This window comes from Eptatretus burgeri, chromosome 13 (genome assembly GCF_056783735.1).
Source record: "Eptatretus burgeri isolate ZD-2024b chromosome 13, Ebu_testis_v1, whole genome shotgun sequence".
NCBI classification, from domain to species: Eukaryota; Metazoa; Chordata; class Myxini; order Myxiniformes; family Myxinidae; genus Eptatretus; species Eptatretus burgeri.
Window position 1 is genome coordinate 41,397,009 of NC_140973.1, and position 19,003 is coordinate 41,416,011.

Consider the following 19,003-nt stretch of genomic DNA (forward strand, 5'->3'; position numbering starts at 1 on the left):
AGTGCTGTGCTCTTCTCTTCCTTCAGGACGCCAAAGACAATTCATGCATTTATGTTTTTCCTTCCACTTAGTGTTGTGCATCTATGTTTTTGTCCACATGTTCCCCAATGTCAATGTGTTCACCCTCAGCCCTCTGATATTCAGTTCTTCTATAAGCCCTGATGTCTACTGGCTGTGAAAAGCACGTGAAATTCCATAGCACACAGCTACTCCACACATCTCTGTGTGTGGTGCCCTTAGCACAGCTTGGAATAGCTACCAAAATGCAACTTATAGAAACAAGATTACCATCCAATATCCCCCGAACCAAATATTGACTCCCATTGCATTATAACACAACCAGATACAACCAAACAGCCAGGACAAAAACGCAATTATTTTCAACAAACCATGGTGATGCGGGACAAAAATAGATTTCTCAAAGTTAATCCGGCTTGTGTACTCACCTGAGAAATGAGTAGCTGGCAAGCAGCCAACTCGGTCTCATTCTCCTGCAGCTTTCGGGAACAATCGGTTTGCTGACCCTCAAGCTGACGACACCGTTTCACAAGTGTTTTCACCTCAGATTTCATCTTGCTCACATACAGCCTTGCAACAGTGAACTCTTCCTCCAACATGCCACTCAGTTCTCCGGGCTGAATAAAAATATTACCACATTACGGTTAGGAGAAAATAAATAAAGGGTCAGAATAAATAAAAGGAAAGATGAAAACTGGGTGAAAAATCTCAAAACACAATAGCCCATTATCTTACTTCCAAGAATGAACAAAGTCTGGCAATACATCATCGCAGTTAAAATGAGAATGGCATTCGGTGGAGCACATAGTCTCACCTCTCATATTCATTCTGAACAAAAATACCATCGTTAACTGAACACGCTACTATTATGGCCCATATACCCATATCATCCATGCACCCTACTATGTCATACATTGCCGTTATCCGTAGGATATTTAACGACCACTTTTGTGCACATTCAGGCCAAATTGCGCCAATAAAGACGATTATGAAAAAAAAATTCACTCTGTATTTCCCATGGATAGTCGATCATATGTATGAACTTTCACATCGATCTGTTAAGCGGTTCTGGAGAAGAAGATTTTAAAGTTTTTATTTTCAATATATGGCCACCAGACCAAGTGACTGATGATGTCATAAATGTACTTCTTCACTCACAATGGGTCGTACATCAGATATATAAAGTTTTAGATTTTTCAGACAAGGATTTCAATTCAACCAAATCTGGCTGGAATACTACTTTACTGATGACATCATTGTTATCACCCATGGGGAGATTATTGATGACATAGGCCAAGTTTCCATTTTTTTTGTTGAGTGCTTTTTGCGAAGAAGAGGTCCAAATATTAATTATTCTTGAATCCAATACGGCTGCCATATCATGTAATCTATGACGTCAGTGTTATCAATAAAATATTATCCAGGATGAGTCCCTCCTATGTTTAAAGCTTCGCATCGATCAGACAAGCGGTTGCAGGGAAAATGTTTTTTTAGCAAAAATATATGGACACACACACACACACACACACACACACACACACACACACACACACACACACACACACACACACACACACACACACACACACACACACACACACACACACACACACACACACAGTAGTGTTGTATTTTCTTGTATTTTCTCCCCATTACCTTCAATTTCTATCTTCCCCACTTTCCCAACGTCCCCCATCCCTCCCAACTAAACCCTCTATTTCTTGTCTTAAATCCATAAAAAGATAAAAAAAAAAAAGAAAAACACCTTTCTCCTTGCACACTCACGAGTCTTGGCCCTTATTCTTCCTCTTCTTCTTCCTCCTGCTGGCACACCATCTTTATTCTACTGAGCTGACCCTCTCTCACCATTACCTTCACAATTTCTTCCTACAACCTTCCATTCACGAATCTTACCTGTTCTTCAAAAATACATGAAAAAAAAATCTTCCTTGTATCCTTTCGATCTCAACACCTCCTGTACCCACGTGTCTCTCTCCACTCTTCCAGGTACTTTTCATCGACCCAGCAGATTCACACTGCATTTACCGTTCCAAATTCACCACACACTTCCACAGTTTTACTTCAATTTTCCCTTTTCCGAATGTTACGCAATCCTTATTTAAAATAAATAATTTCACTTTTGACTATACACCTCCCATAGCCAAGAGCTTCTCCCGTAACCACGTGATCCGTTTACACCCCCTGCGTTTACCAATCCTATTTCACCATTCACCTCACCATTTTTTGACAACACTTCCATGACCTAATCTGATGAAAACTCTCTCAAACAATAATAATAATAATGAAAGCGATCTCTTATAATGCTTCATCTTCCTCTTTCACACATGTGGTACTCTTTACTGTATCATAATGCACGACTCTTCTACTATTGAAAACAGACTGTTCTCCATTCGAGCATTCCTTCATACCTTGCCTAAAAAATCCAACTGTTACAGCGTTTCTTCTCTCCATTCTCTGAATTCGCCTGTATTGCATCCATCAATAAACATGTTTAATCGCATCTCTGACATAAATATTAAAAAACCCAAGTTTGCTATGAATGTTTGCTTTCCATCAACCATTCTCTTTTTCCATTTTCAGTGCCAACTCACCCCTCTCACCCCTCCCTCTCAAAGCAACCATCACACTCTTCTCCCTCCAAGCCTCCCTCTCACCTCTCTCAAAAACTCCCCCCTCATCTTTCTCCTTCAACTCTCCTCACTCACCCTTCTCAAAGTTGCCCCCCCACCACCATCTCATCCACAAAGCTGCCTGCTTCCACTGTCCTTTCACCTCCATCTCTTCACTCTACCTCCTCAAATTCTCAACCACCTTCTGCCCACTCTCTTGTCCACCCTCTCCCCCAGCACCACAGAGCCTTTTCTCCTCCTCATCCGGCCCCCTCCCCTAGCTATTCTGCAACCCCCCACACTCTTTCAATAACCCTTCTTACTTCCCCTCCTCGTCCCTTGTCCTACCCTCCCCTCCCCTCCCACCCCTTGCAACTAAAGCCTCCTCCCCTCCCTCTTCATTAATAGTGTGGACCTCAAATATCCGGGGCCTTCGCTCAAACCTTTCAGATCTTTCCATACAGGTTGCCACTGACAAACCAGACATAATCTGCCGAACAGAAACTTTCCTCCCCCAAGATGTGTCTGACTCCCAAGTATCTCTCCTTGGTCACTTCCTCCTCCGGTATGACAGACCTGAGCCTCGTCCTGGTGGAGGAGTTGTTCTCATCAAAGACTATATTCCTCACTCTCCATGCAATGCCCTCACTCCCCTACACCCCCAGGAATACCCCTGGCTACGGCTTGTCCTCCACTCCCACCTCATGTTTATATTGTTGTGGGGCCGGGTATCGGTGGTGAGCACGACCGCGAGAGGGATGCAGTAGAGTTGGCTCCACCGAACACACTTTAGGTCGTGACCCTTGGATAAGTCCGGAAGGCACGGGTCCCTTACAGGACCATGAATAGTCAATAATTCGACCGCATGGAGTAGGGATAACTGCCAACTTCAATATGCCTAAGTACCCACGCGGCAAAGCTACCGGGGAATTCACACCCTCGACAGGCCTCGAGCGGAATTAGCCGTTACCGTGCTCGTACCGTGTGTAACCCGAGCGGATGGTTACCGAGGCCCGTCGGTCCAAATTAACAATTTGCTGCTTCGCTATTTCTCAACACGCACCGTGCTAAGCCAATAAAAGAAATGACAGGGAACGAGCTGGGACATTCAACAAGAGGGGAATTTATTTACAATAATCAGGGGACAAGGGGAACACGTAAGGGCAGAGTTATCTGAATAAAGAAGAGAATCAAATGTACAAGCAAGTCCTTAAACAATTCTACTTAGAGACAGGGCCCACGGACACACACACACACACACACACACACACACACACACACACACACACACACACACACACACACACACACACACACACACACACACACACACACACACCACAAAGAGATGGACCTCAAGGTCTTTATTGCCCCTTCAGCTTGGGAGGGAAGGCGAGCTGAGGGAAAAGAACGTGCTGGCTACCTGGCCGCGTTCGCGCGACTGGACGACCGCACCATCCCGGAGCACCAGTCGCCATAGAATGGACCAGGGCAGCCAAACCCAGAGGAGGCGAGACGAGGTGATCTCCCGTGATGAGATGGTCGACCACTTGTCGTAATGCACCGGAAGAGACGCCTTGGATGCGCGAGATGCAGTCAGCCGCAGACCCAGACATAAGCGCGCTCGAGCAGACGGGACGCAGTCCTCAATCTTTTTTCCGTCATTTTTGGGGCGCGGTCCGCTCCCCTGTTGCCTGCTCCCATTGGGTGGATGGCATATCATGGCTCCACCTTCTTGAGAAGGACCGCCCCAGCTTTGGTCCGCGCGTCGTCCATTGGGCGAAAAATGACGCATACCCTTATTTGGCGCGAAACCAGAACGACGCGCTCCATGGCCATATTTGGGGCCAGGCCAGAGCGAAACGCTTCGTAACCATACTTGGTGCGAAATCCACACCGCCTGGGGCATGGAATTTCGCACACGCCCGCATGCCGGCGAGCGCACGAAGAGCGCGGACAATGCCGCAAGCAGAGGGTTGTTGTTATGATGTAAAATTCCGAACTATAAAATAATTCACAGCGCACATACAATTAATCACCCATTAAACATGGGACGGGACCCTACCTCAAAACACATAGTTACCGATATAACTGATCTATAAGGACTCTGGCTGTTGTGTACGATGGGTTCCAGATTCGTAGCAATATGTGTACTGTACCATCCACCAAACAGTGATGACTCCATTCTACACCTCACTATCCGAAAACATGGACCAACTTCTAACTTCTCATCCAAAGTCTCTCTTCCTCATATGTGGCGACTTCAATTGTCATCATGCCAGTTGGCTAGAGGTGGGTACCTCTCTCACCTGTCATGGCACCTCAGCAAAAACTTTCTGCGACTCAATGGGACTGACTCAATCGGTCAACTTCCCAACCCGGATCTCAACAAATGGTACTCATTCTCTTCTGGATGTGATTTTGACAAATTTCCATGGCAATATCTGCTGCTCATCCTCCGCTCAAATCGGTTTTTCTGACCACGTCCTTGGCAAAGTGGACACCCCTCTGGCTATTATCAGAGAACCACCTCACCACCGTCGAGTCTAGCATTTCACTCAAGCCGACTGGCAGGGTCTCCAAGCAGCCATCAAACTTATAGACTGGTCTCTTATCAATACTTTCTCCAACATCAACTCATCCTGGGAATTCTTTCAAAGAAACTTGCTCTCCCTCATGCACAGATTTATCCCCTCTCGTCTTCAGTTGTCCTCCCCTTCCTCCCTCCCTTGGCTCACTGAAGCTTGTGGCGAAGCAGTTGTCCTGAAACAACTTGCCTTTGCCTCATGGAAAGCAAACCCAACTGAGGGTAATCTCAGTTCCATCCATAAAGCTTGGAACAAGTGTGTATCTACCCTCAGGAGAGCCAGAAAACAACATCTTTCTAAGCTCAAGTCCGAACTTTCAAACCTCTCTCCCTCCTCAAAATCCTGGTGGCGTCTAATCAAATCTGTTTCTCGTGTGTGTTCCCCCTCCTTCCCCTCCATTACTTCAAATGGCCGCACTGCTGATACCGCACGTGAAAAGGCTGAATGCCTAACCTTGGTGTTTGCAGCTAAATCTTGTGTCCAAAACCCATCACTTTCTCTACCCACCTTACCCAGTCGCACCCAATTGTCTCTGGACTCTGTCCTTTTCTCCTGACAAGGTGGAGAGCTTGCTGTCAAACCATAACTCAGATTCTGCAACCGGTCCAGAGGGCATCAGCCCACGTGTCCTAAAAACCAGCTCCTCTGCTCTTGCTCACCCTCTCTCTGTTCTATTCACCCTCTCATTTGCCGAAGGTCATCTGCCATCTGCTTGGAAATCAGCAAACATTATTGCCCTGCATAAAAAGGTGCAAAAAGAGATACCTGCAACTACAGACCAATCAGCCTTCTGCCAATAATCAGCAATGTTATGGAATCCATCATCGCTTCAGATATTAAATCCTTCCTCTTCTCCAATGGCTTGATTTCCGATCTTCAATTTGGTTTCAGACCAGGTCACTCTACCCTGGATATGCTACTTCTGCTCTCCCAACAATGGATGGAGGTCCTCAATGCCGGACATGAAATCAGAGCCATATCCCGAGATATATCGTGTGCTTTTGACACGGTCTTGCACCCTGCCCTGCTCACCAAACTCTCTTCCTATGGTATCCAAGGCCATCTCCACTCATGGCTCGCAGACTTCCTCTCCTGTCGCAGTCAACGTGTGGCCCTCAATGGAGTTCTTCCATCCCCTCTTCCTGTCCAGGCTGGAATTTTGCAAGGAAGCGTTCTGGGCCCTGTTCTTTTTCTGGTTTTCATCAATGATCTCTCCGACTCTCTGGAAAATCCTCTATATCTCTTTGCTGATGACTCCACCCTCTGCCGTACCATCTGTCATCCCTCAGACTGGCAAGTAGCAGCTTCTTCGCTCACTGCAGATCTGGGTAAAATCACAAACTGGTCCAACACCTGGAATATGTCTTTAAATCTGGACAAATCTCACACTCTCACTCTGTCTCTACGAAAGGACTGTTTAGAACCCCCCACCCCCATCCACTTTCTCAACAATCCTCTGGAATAAGTCCTTTCTTTCAAGCTTCTGGGTCTCACTATCTGCCATGACCTTTCCTGGGAAAGTCACATTTCAAAGCTCGCCTCCAAAGCCAGTCACTGGCTGGGAATCCTCCGTCGGGCAAAGTCCTTCCTCGGCCCACCTGAGCTCCTGACCACAAACAAAGCTTTCGTCTGCAGCCGATAGAGTACTGCTCTCCCCTCTGGGCTGGTGCTCCTGCCTCCCACCTTTCTCGGCTTCACGCTGTGGAAACAAAGGCATTTCGGATCATTGGCATCTCCCGCAATGAGGCTGAGTCTTTGGCCCTCTCACTCGCTCACCGCAGGCTGGTCACTGGTCTTTCTGTCTTCTACCATCTACTCTCCAGCCTTGCTCTCCCCTTCCCCCCCCCCCGCTCTCTCTGCGATTTGTCCCCACCACATTTCTGCAGGGCGCTCAAGGTCAACCAACAACCCCCTTCTGGTAAAATTACCAAAATCATGAATCACTGCTCACCTTCACTCTGTCATTCCTCTTTTTTCCCCACCTTTGGAATAAACTCCCTCACTCTATTCAATCCCATTCTTCCCCCCAGGCCTTCAAAACAGCTGTTCACCACCACCTCTTATCATCCCCCATCAAAATCCTCGATCTTTTCTCCCCCTGTTAATCCACCCCAAACCCACCTCCTTCAAATTCCCTGCTTTCCTTCCTGAAAGTCCCTGTAATGTCCATCTTGTATACCCCATGTTCCCCGCCCCATCCCTCTTCCTTCCACAGATCTCCTAATGTCTCTGTTCCTCACTGTTTTGTCCTTCCCACTCCCACCCATCTTGTCTCATGCCCCCCTTGCTGTGTGTTGTGTGTCAGCTCTCATACGAGCCTCGACAATGTATACAAAAAAAAAGAGAGAAAAAAAAAAGAGCAATCTCAGTGGACACATCTCAAGCAATTGACACAGTCTAGCATCTCGCCTTGCTCTCCAAACTCTCAGCCTATGGTATACAAGGCCACCTCATCTCATGGCTTCCTCTACGCTCAGTCAGTGTGTGGCTCTCAACAAGATCCTCTCATCTACTCTCCTTGTCTCGGCTGGAGTTCCCCAATGCAGTGTCTTGGGCCCAGTCCTGTTCTTCATCTTCATCAATTATATTTCTTATTCTCTGAAAAATCCTTATCTTTTTGCGAATGACTAATCATTCAGAAAGGCAGGCAGAACCTCGTCTCTTTCTATAGGCCTTTATAGAATCAGGATGACTTGCACGATGTCCTTAAATCCTAGAAAATGTCACACACTCACTCTGTCCCTCCAAAATAACTGTCTCGTAAATGCTACCATCTCCTTTCTTGATAAAATACTAAAAGAAGTTCAGTTCCCAAAGGTTTGGGCAAACCATAGATCCAAGTTTGCCTCCAAAGTTACCTCCTGACTGGGCATTCATTGTTCATTGTGCCAAGATTTTTCCTTTACCACCTCCTTTTAGGTCTTGCACCCTCTGCCCTTTCGATGCCCTGTCCGCTCTTAGGTTTCTGCAGCACGTATAAAGTTTGCCTTTTCAAGTGAAACTCCCAAAATCCAGACTCACTGCTCACCTTAACTCATTTATTCCTCCTTTCTCTTGCTTGTGAAACCAACTTCCTCAGTCTTCCCTCTGAGGCTTGAAGATGGCTGTTCATCTCCTCCTTTGGTAACCACAACCACAACCACCTCACCCCTTTGTACTCTGTTTTCACTGTCCTCTTCCATTTTTAGCTCTTCCATGAGCTGAGATTACATATACAAGAAAATGATCTTTAATTGCCAAATGAGTGTGTATTCAGCTTGATTAATATGCAAACACATCTAACCATAATAATGTTGCACATTATACATAAAATTAACGACTTGGTACTCTCTAAATGACTCAACAAGGCTCTCTTTCAAACACAATATCTAAGGCTGAAAGAAGAGCTTCACACACAATTTTTCTTGCAGATGGACAAAACAATACTGGATATGGGATCTGAACCCAGATTCCCAATATCATGAAGCAAATGCGAAGGTTGCTGCACAAACCAGCCTTCCTGGAATGGCAATGTCTTCCAAATTTGATGAGCCAAAATATTACAATGGTGTACAGAAATACTTGCCTTAAGATCACTGGCCCCCACGGTGGCACCAATCTCTCCCAAGTCTTTGAGCAGGGAGACCAGCATGTTAGCAACACGCTTCCGCTGATGATTCCCCATCTCTTGCAATCTCTGCACTTCAGCCTCTGTGCTTGTGAGCAAGGTCTGAAGGTCATAGGGTGAGAGGGGATTTTATGGGAATTGATCAAAATCAATGTGACATTAGTGAATTAAACATTGAAGAAAATATTCTTGAGTTTTAAACTCAGTACATAATAAAACACTGAATTTTCTATTGCCCTCTCCATCTTACCGACTTTTGGGTGACCTCTTCATTGAGGTTTATGTTTTCTTTGCTCTTATCTTCGGCCTCTTGACTCTTCTGGTCGTAGTTCACAGCGAGTTCTTCAAGAGCCTGCAAGACCTCCTTCACTTCCTCCTTGGCTGCTTCATTCTCAACCTGTAGTCGTGTCAGTTCCTCTTGCACATTTTCATACTCTCTACGAGTTGAAGCAATCAGCTGTGTGAAACATATACCACACACACACACACACACACACACACACACACACACACACACACACACACACACACACACACACACACACACACACACACACACACACACACACACACACACACACGTTTGGTAAGCATTTCTTGAATAAAAGGTACACCTTAAAGTAGTAATTGTAAACGCTAAGCTGTCTAGGGGCTGACAGGATGGCCCTCGCCTCGAAGCAGTCCAGCCTGGTTTTGAATCCCGACCCAGCTATAAACTGTCATCCCGGTGCTTCACATGCAGGGTGATTCATCAACATGGTTGCCACCCCTTGGCTGGACATGAAACGTTAAAGATCCTTTACGTTAAAGTTGGTAAACATCAAAGATCCTACTGTGTACTTCACGAAGAGTAGGTGAGCTATCGCCAAAACCCTGACCAAATTCAAAATTCCTGCCATAACTACTTGGTCGAACAACAAGCCTGGCCAGCTGGTTCGTGAAAGGCTTGAGCCAAAAACCTCCCGTGGCCAACCCAACAAGAACGTCGGTATAATTGTGCATGGAAATTAAGGATTGGGTGTTGCTGATTTTTTTTTTCCCCCATTGTTTTGCTGTAACTCAAACTATCCAGGTTATGCAAAATCTCAATTACAATTCACAACGGAATCCATTGGTTACCTCGGTCAGTCCTTATCACACACCCAACCCGTCCACCAAGTTTGGTCCGAATCCATCCACAACCTTTTGAGACATTGTGCTATACAGTGAATGTTTTTCGGCCCTATAGCTCAATGTTGAAGAATCACTATAAAAAAAAATCAAGTATCTGGATCTGGATCCAGATGTTCAGCAAAATTAAACATTGCTGTCCTTGGCCGGTCATCTACATACACAAAAAATTCAGAACGATTGCTTGAAAACTGTGGCAAAAATTGCGTGACAAACAGATGCTACAGACTAACATACTTGGCAAAAAAAAATTTCACCAAGAAACAAAGATGTCATGCATAGCATGATACTTCAAAAATCCATAAAACAAATTTGACCTTAAAAATAATTAGTGGTTGAATTCAATGACCAAATATGCAAATCCTGTTGAAATTTCTAGTCAAGAGGATGAAAATTGAGGATTTTAGAAATTTGACAAAGTTGTTGACCTTTGGCCTATGTTGACCTTTTGACCTCAAAAATTAGGCTTCTTGCTTATGACGAACTCTACCAGGTGGTGAAGTTTCATGAAGATTGGTTTGAAATTGTGACCTGGAGGTGATTGACAGAAGCTTCTTCTTAATGATAAGAGATATTATTCTTAATAATAAGAGGTGATTCTCTTAATGATAAGAGATAATGAAAGAGTTCATCGAACACTTACCCAGCGCAGTGTGGAACAAAAGGACATGAGAAGGGTCTTTTCAACTCGTTTTGCGTGTCCGAGCACGATCTATATTTCCTACGTGCCGCAATTTTGTCAGAATCTCCATATTCCTCAACACTGAGAGCGTGAGCAGCAAATTTGATTGTTCGCGATGGTGTAAAATTTTGTCCAAGTATTGCTAAACGGGAGGTTTTTGAAAGTGACAATAAGGAAATTTTTTGTTCTAATGTTCAAGTATATAATTAAATTAAAATAAAATAAAGATGTTAAAGACGTGGAAAAAAGATTTCTCCATTGACGCAGCATCTTTTACACCACCTTATTTAACATATTAAATTCCTTTTTTCATGTCTGTTGTTGATGTCCTTTATGACATCCCTAAATCAGTAAGTTTCCTGTTTGAAATGATTTTCAATTTTGTTTGACTGCTAGACAAGCATACAGATGAAAGAAATTACCTTACTCTGTGTGTATGCGTGATCGGGACGAGATTCTGTACAATTTGCCAGATTCAAAGCCAAAGTACTGTTAAACTGCAGGTTATTTTTTGCAATCCGTGTTCAAAATATAACAATCAATTGAAATCAAGTTGTTCTTGATCATACACTGACACCTGGAGATATACAGCCAGACAAAGTGAACCAATTACTTCACCCCGCTTTTCACTTAGCGTGCGTGGGGTAATAAATAAAATAACTTACCTCCTCCTGGTCCAGCATCTGCTGCTTCAGCTTCTCTGTAAGTTGGCTCTGTTGGTTTATCTCTTCATCCTGCAGGTATTAATGAACAGGACTATGACTGGTCAATCAACTTAAATTAGATAGCAAAATACAATCTCATTACTAGTGATGCAGCACACGAGTCATTTTAACCTGTAAGTCCCAAAGAGTATTAAAAGACCAGGAAAGCAAAACATTGCACTGCTAGGCAAAGCTTATTACTGCCCAGCAAAAAACGAATCAACATAAAATGTTAGATCGAGAGGAAAATCCAAACGAGAAAGAGTAGTTAGATGAGTAGGGAGGGAATTGAGATGGACTGATAAACTGACAGACATGTAAACCTTTTCTTCCTTACAGGCATTTTGCTTTACATCTTGATTGGCATTCTGCTACTACATCTTGATCTGGGTTTGTGACATTATCTGCTGGATGTACATGTGTGGTTGTGAGAACGCCTTGCTCTTGAACTTCTGTGCGAGGGCCCCATCAATGCCTAGCTATCTTGAGAGACCCTGATCGGTGTATGGATAAATTATTACGGCAAGCTAGTCGTGTGACTTGTAAGCGAGTAAGCATGGTGTTGTTGGGCATGAGCCTGTAATGGGTGGTGGATTCGTAAGCATGCATGGCCTGGTAGGAAATTGAGGAAGTGTATGATAACTTATCTTCAAAGTCCTAACCCTATTATAACCATTAACTTAACATCCACACCACTTTAGAGCTAGCATATCTAATTTAATCTCAAGGCAGGGAATTTAATCAAGGTTGCCAACACTTTAAAGACAATTTCTTTTGAGATACTGCAAGGAACTAATAGCACGACCTAAATGCAGAAGGAAAAGCTTGCATTACATTTTGGGATGGGGCTAATTTGGGGCATAAAGGTGAAGGTAAATACTTTCTAAATGCAAGGTGTACACTGCGTTCAAGTTATATTGTTCAGGGTGACTTTCAGCCCAGATTCTGTTGACTTCTGCAGCATCTATAAGAGGAGAGAATAGGGAGACAGCCATCTTCACATATGTGCACACCAGGGGAAAGGCTGGAGGAAAATAAATAAATAAATCAACAATTGGTAATTGAGTCATTTCATCCCTTGTACAAATTTGGCAAAGTAATGTGTTCATTGCACACAATTAGCCAATAATACACAGTATTACATGTTTGAGAGGGACTGACAGGATGGCCTAGCCTTCAGGTATGCACACTCGCTTCTAAGCTGTCTCACCTGGGTTTCAATCAGCTAGAAACTGTCATCTCGGTGTTTCACAAGCAGGGTGGATTCAACGATGTGTGTATATGCCGTCCCTTGAATGGACGTTAAACTGGTGTCCTGTCTGCCAGCATTTGTTGGTGGATGTTAAAGATCCCGTGTTGTCCTTCGTGAAAAGTAGGCGAACTATTGCCGTAATCATGGCCAAATTCCAAAATCCTACCCTAACCTGCATAGGGCATTGCATCAGCGGTACAACCATGCTCTTGGCCAATGATGCAAACCCACAGCCTTGTGCTACACAGAGAATACGATGTTTGAGACATGTAGCATATATATGTATATCCATAGTTATAGGCTTCATCTTCTGCAGCTGGCTGTACAAATAAAAAAAAAAATCTTAGAAACTGAGATATTTATGCAATCACAACAGACAACATTGTACTGCAAGGATATACCTGAGATTGCTTATTGATATCAGAACATAATTGAAAACCCATGCTTCTGCAGAGCTGCAGCTATTGGAAATCAAATAAAATGTCATGCAGATAAAAGAAAAACAAGAAAGAGCAATCAGAGATTGCAGACCCTCACCAGGACTTGTTTTGTGTGGTGTTAGTGCAGTTTTGTGCAGTGTATTTTGTATGGCGTGCTATGTAATTAATAATAGACATAATTAGAACTGCCACTTTATAACTGTGGGCAGTGATGACCGGGTACCAACATGTCCCGTTTTAATGTAACCCCGCTTTGATCGGACACCTGACCCTGACCCTGACCCATGGTGTTTATTATTATTCAATTGAATTCAGAATGGGATTAAAATAAATTCAATTCAAATCAAATGGAAGACCAAATAGTTACAGGACAACATTTGAGTAAGCAGAAGGAACACGAACAAACAAAAAGCAAAGATGAAGTCATGAGGAGGAACTTGGATATGACTCAGGTTTCAGCTGCTACTCATCTACCCTCAAACCCATCTCGGCACAGCCAAGTGAGGCTTGTTAATAAAAATTTTAAACATCAAAAATAACCCACATCAAAATTAAATAATTCTGGCTGCCAGACCATGCATCCGATCAGATTGAAATTAAAAAAAATACATTCCACATTCCCCATGACTACGAGATCATAATTGTGAAGCTTCACATCGATGGATGAAGCGGTTCAAGAGAAAGAATTTTAAAAAGATTTTTGCTCAATCCAATATGGCTGCCAGACCATGCAACTTATCAATGGTTCGTGAATACCCTGGTATCCTCAAGGCTTGGGGAACATTTGTGTGAAGTTTCCCCTCAATCTGTCCAGTCGTTCTGAAGATGTTTATAGGTTTTAGGGTAAATCCAATATGGCTTCCAAACCATGTGACCTATGATGTCATATGTGTGAACATTTTATTCCTCATGGATAGGCAGTCATATGTGTAAAGTTTTGCCTCGATCTGTTCAGCCATTTCTCCCGGTGTGTACCCCGGTCAGAATAGGTACACCGTAGCCCTGCATGTCGTAAAAGGCGACTAAAAGGGTTGGCGTCAGGAAGGGCATCCGGCCATAAAAACATTGCCTCAAAAGGAAACCATGATGAGTACAACTGATGGGCAGGGTACAGCCTGAAGTACCCCGTGGGGGTCCTCACCCCCTCTCGTTAAAACTCAAGGTGGGGAACCCGATCGAAGCAAGGGAGGAAATTTTTCCATTTATGATGACGAATCGTCTGATGCCCCACGTGGAGATCGGTTTCTGAGGTTTGGTACATGGAATGTAGGGACAATGACAGGGAGATCTGGAGAAGTGGTTGAAACATTGGTCAGAAGAAGAGTGGACATATGTTGTGTGCAGGAGACACGGTGGAAGGGAAGTGGTGTGAGAATGGTGAAGGGAAGGCAGGGGCAGAAGTACAAGTTTATGTGGCAAGGGTGCCCGGAAGGCGTGCATGGTGTTGGTGCCATGTTTTCTGAGGAGTTTGTAGACAGTGTAGTGAGTGTGACTAGAGTGAGTGAAAGGTGATGATGGTGAGAATTGTGATCGGAAATCTCTTGGTGAACGTCATCTCGGGATATGCCCCGCAGGTCGGTCGAAGCGATGAAGAGAAGAACATGTTCTGGTGTGCGATGGAGAAGTTGATGGAAAATGTGAAAGATGAGGAAGTTGTTGTGGTTGGAGGAGACTTGAATGGACATGTGGGAAGGAGTCCAGACGGTTTTGGGGGAGTCCATGGGGGTTATGGATATGGTGTGAGAAATGGAGAAGGTGAAAGGATCTTGGAGTTTGCTGATGGAGCTGATTTGTTGCTCTGTAATACTCAATTCCAGAAAGCGAATAATAAGCTTATTACATACACGTCAGGTGGGTTGACACCAACCATTGACTACCTGATGGTGCGTCAGCGAGATAGGGGAAACCTCCGGGACACAAAGGTGATCCCAGGGGAGGAGACTGTTTCGCAGCACCACCTGGTTGTCTGCGATATAAGGGTGAAAGGTGCGCGGAGAATTCGGCGGGTGAACTACCAACCGAGGATGAAGGTGTGGAGGTTGAAAGAGGCGACAGTGAAGGAAGCATTAAGAGAGAGGCTGAATATGGTTGAAGATGATGTGGTTGAGCTTGAAAGTGGTTGGATGTCAATGAAAGATAGTCTATTGGGAGCCGTTAGTGAGGTATGTGGATGGACAAAAGGACCACCGAGGCACTCGGAAACATGGTGGTGGGATGATGAAGTTGGAAAGACGATTGAAGAGAAGAAGAAGAAGTTCAAGGAATGGCAAAAGGCAAAGGATACGGTGGAAGAGGAGGTTGCACATGAAAGTTATAAGGAAGCCAAGAAGGCTGCAAAGAAAGAGGTTGCAAAGGCGCAGGAGGCCCATAGGAAAATGTTCGGAGAACGCTTGGATTCGGAGGAGGGTAAGAGAGTGGTATTCAGGATTGCAAAGCAGATAGCGAGAGAGAGATTTGATGTGACGGGGGTGAGTTGCTTGAAGGATGAAGTGGGACAAATTGTTGTGGATTCAGATGGAATTAAAGGAAGATGGAAGAGATATATGGAAAGGCTGTTGAATGTAGAAAATGAATGGGATAGAAACATCGAGAGTAACCCAGTTTTAGGACCAGCAGAGAAGATAACTGAGAAGGAAGTTGAGGAAGCTATAAGAGCAATGAAGAGTAGAAAAGCAGGAGGGCCGACGGGAGTTGTGGGAGATATGTTGAAGGCAGCGGGAAGTTGGGGTGTGAAGAGAATGACAGAGATCTGTAATCTGGTGGTGAAAGAAGGCCGCATTCCAGTGGATTGGGAACTGAGTACCCTCGTCCCTCTGTACAAGGGGAAAGGTGACCCTCTGGACTGTGGCTCCTATAGAGCAATAAAGTTATTGGAGCATGGAATGAAGGTATTGGAAAGGGTGTTGGAGAAGAGGATAAGGAAGAAGGTAAAGATTGACGAAATGCAGTTTGGATTTATGCCAGGAAGAGGAACAACAGATGCAATTTTTATTGTAAGGCAGTTGCAGGAGAAGTACATGGAGAAGAGGAAGAAGTTGTTTTTTGGGTTTGTTGATCTGGAGAAAGCATTTGATAGGGTCCCACGCGAAGTAATGGCATGGGCATTGAGGAAGTTAGGAGTGGAGGAATGGTTGATCAGAGTAGTGATGGCCATGTACGAGAGAGCACGCACAGCTGTAAGGACAAAGGATGGGAACAGTGGTGAGTTTGAGGTGAGGGTAGGAGTGCACCAGGGGTCGGTACTAAGTCCACTTCTATTTGTAGTTGTGATGGAGGTGCTGGCTCGGAGGGTAAAGGAGGGTTTACCGTGGGAGCTGCTGTATGCAGATGATCTGGTGTTGATTGCAGAGTATGGATGGACTGAAGGAGAAAATGAACAAGTGGAAGGAATGTATGGAGGCAAAAGGTTTGAAGGTGAATATCGGAAAGACGAAGGTGATGGCAAGTGGTAAAGCATGTGGTGAGGTGGAAAGGACTGGGAAGTGGCCGTGTGCTGTGTGCAGGAAGGGTGTCGGAGTGAACTCCATTCAGTGTACAATGTGTGCTGAATGGGTTCATCGAAAATGTAGTGGGGTGAGAGGGTCATTAACCAGTGTGGCAGCTACATTCAAGTGTAAGGTGTGCATCGAGGGAGCAGCAGATGAAGGAATTGTTGAGTTGGATCTTGGAGATGGTGTGAAGCTGGAAGGGGTGAAAACATTTTGCTATCTTGGAGACATGTTGAATGGAGAAGGTGGATCAGACTCTTCGACGGTTGCTAGAGTGAGATGTGCATGGAAGAAGTTTCGGGAACTGAGTGGCGTGCTGACAAAGAGGGGAGTGTCGTTGAAGCTGAAGGGAAAGGTGTATGTTACATGTGTGAGGAGTACGATGATTTATGGGAGTGAGACATGGGTACTGAACATGGAGCAGCAACAAAGGCTGGAAAGGGTGGAAATGCGAATGGTTTGGTGGATATGTGGAGTATCGTTGAGAGAGAGGAAGACAAATGATGACTTGCGGAAGATGATGGGAATAGAGTCTGTGATGGAGGTTGTGAAGAGAAACAGGTTGAGATGGTTGGGTCATGTGTTGAGGAAGGATGAAAGTGACTGGGTGAGAGGAGTGTTGGAAATGAGTGTAGTCGGAAGTAGAGGACGGGGAAGACCGAGAAAAACTTGGCTAAATGTGGTGGAAGAGGAAATGTGGGCAAGGGGATTAAGAAGGGGAGATGCAGAAAACAGGGTAAAGTGGAGAAGATTGTCATGGGGTCCACAAGGCTAACCCCTGCTTTAGCGGGGAAAATGGCCTTTAAATGCTTGTGTGTGTTCAGCCATTTCGGAGAAGATTTTTGAAGGTTCAAAAAACAAAATAAAAAACAAACAAACAAACAAAACAATATGGCTGCCAAATCACGTAACCGATGACGTCATCAATTTTTTTCTTTTCTGTGGACCAATTTATCCCTTGATGACCCTCAAAAATGTTCAGACTGATCAGATGTAGCATTGTACATATGCAATTATGACATCATAACGACGGCACCTATGACGTCATTATAAAAAAAAATCACACATATTCCCCATGAGGAGTACTTGCCATGTGGCAAGTTTCAATTTTTCCGATGGAGTAGTTTCAGAGATAGAGGTCCAAAATTTTTCCGTTTTTCCAACATGGCTGCCACATCATGTGACCTATGACGTCATAATTATTCAAACATTCTGCATGAATAGTCGCTCCATTGGAGAAAATTTTGTCTCAATCCAACAAGCGGTTGTGAAGAAAAACACGACATTTCTGTGCGGATAAACAGACAAACAAAACAGACTCAAATGCAATACCCTCCCCCCTGACGAGGGTAAAAATAAAATCTAAACGACACCCAGAGAAAGAATTGAGCATGTAATGAAATAAAAATGTTTTTCATGAGTACGATTTTTGGCATGTCGAAAACTGACAGCATCACATGGCAATAAATAACTAAACGAGCAATCCATTAAAAATGAAAAGACAAAAAGGGACTACCGGCCTCCCCCCACCCACCAAAGTTTGCAGAAAGCGTTTTGTGTGTGAATATAGTTTTGGCATTCCCCCAAAGGATTGAGAAGTCTCCAAAATGCTCAATGCAGGTTCACAGTAGATAACAAACCATTGTGCAGAAAGTTAATCAAGTCAGTGTTAAATATGCCTTGGCTTTATGACACCAGGACTGCAGAGTATATAAAGATAATGAAAAAGAAGAACCACTCCTTTCGCATCTTCAGACACTTTGGGATGCCGGGTTAGTTTTTCCTTTGCGAGGGGCCCAATTCTGGATGGGTCGCCAATCCAACGCAAGATACTTGAATGACATTCTTACCAGTAAGCTGGCATTCATTTTGCCGACCTCTGAAGGACAACAGGCTGAGTCAACCCATCTGGTGTTATTTTAACAGCACAACAGGGGCTCAAACTCAGAACCCTAAGATCTCAAACCAGCCACCTTGACTGTTTAAGCCAACACCAGGCTTATTAAAGACTAGCAAATACAACCCGTCACATCGCTGACGGGGGTATAAAGGGGGGGGGGAGGAGGAAGAGGAGGGAGAGAGAGGAGGCAGGAGAAGCTAGGAAGGGGGAAAGAGTAAGGAATAGGGGGGAGGAAGTGGGGAAGGCAATGCCTCAAATGTTGCTATATACTGTGGGAGGGAGGGTTCAGGGGAGGGAGAGAAAGAGAAAGAGAAAGAGAAAGAGAAAGAGAAAGAGAGAGAGAAAGAGAAAGAGAAAGAGAAAGAGAAAGAGAAAAAGAAAGAGAAAGAGAAAGAGAAAGAGAAAGATAAAGAGAAAGAGAAAGAGAAAGAGAAAGAGAAAGAGAAAGAGAAAGAGAGAGAGAAAGAGAAAGAGAAAGAGAAAGAGAAAGAGAAAGAGAAAGAGAAAGAGAAAGAGAAAGAGAG

At 44.3% G+C, this 19,003-nt stretch overlaps 1 protein-coding gene across 4 annotated transcripts in view; it reads right to left on the reverse strand.

Annotated features, from left to right (window-relative positions):
* Positions 1-19,003, reverse strand: part of LOC147014291 (kinesin heavy chain-like) — a 96,731-nt gene that overhangs the window by 12,560 nt on the left and 65,168 nt on the right. For all 4 annotated transcript variants that reach the window (XM_085852164.1, XM_085852162.1, XM_085852163.1 and 1 more), the window contains exons 13-16: positions 11,361-11,429; positions 9,094-9,300; positions 8,802-8,945; positions 447-635 (exon numbers count right to left, since the gene is read on the reverse strand). In XM_085852164.1, the coding sequence (XP_085708290.1) occupies positions 447-635; positions 8,802-8,945; positions 9,094-9,300; positions 11,361-11,429 (609 nt within the window). The remainder of the gene's footprint in view (positions 1-446; positions 636-8,801; positions 8,946-9,093; positions 9,301-11,360; positions 11,430-19,003) is intronic.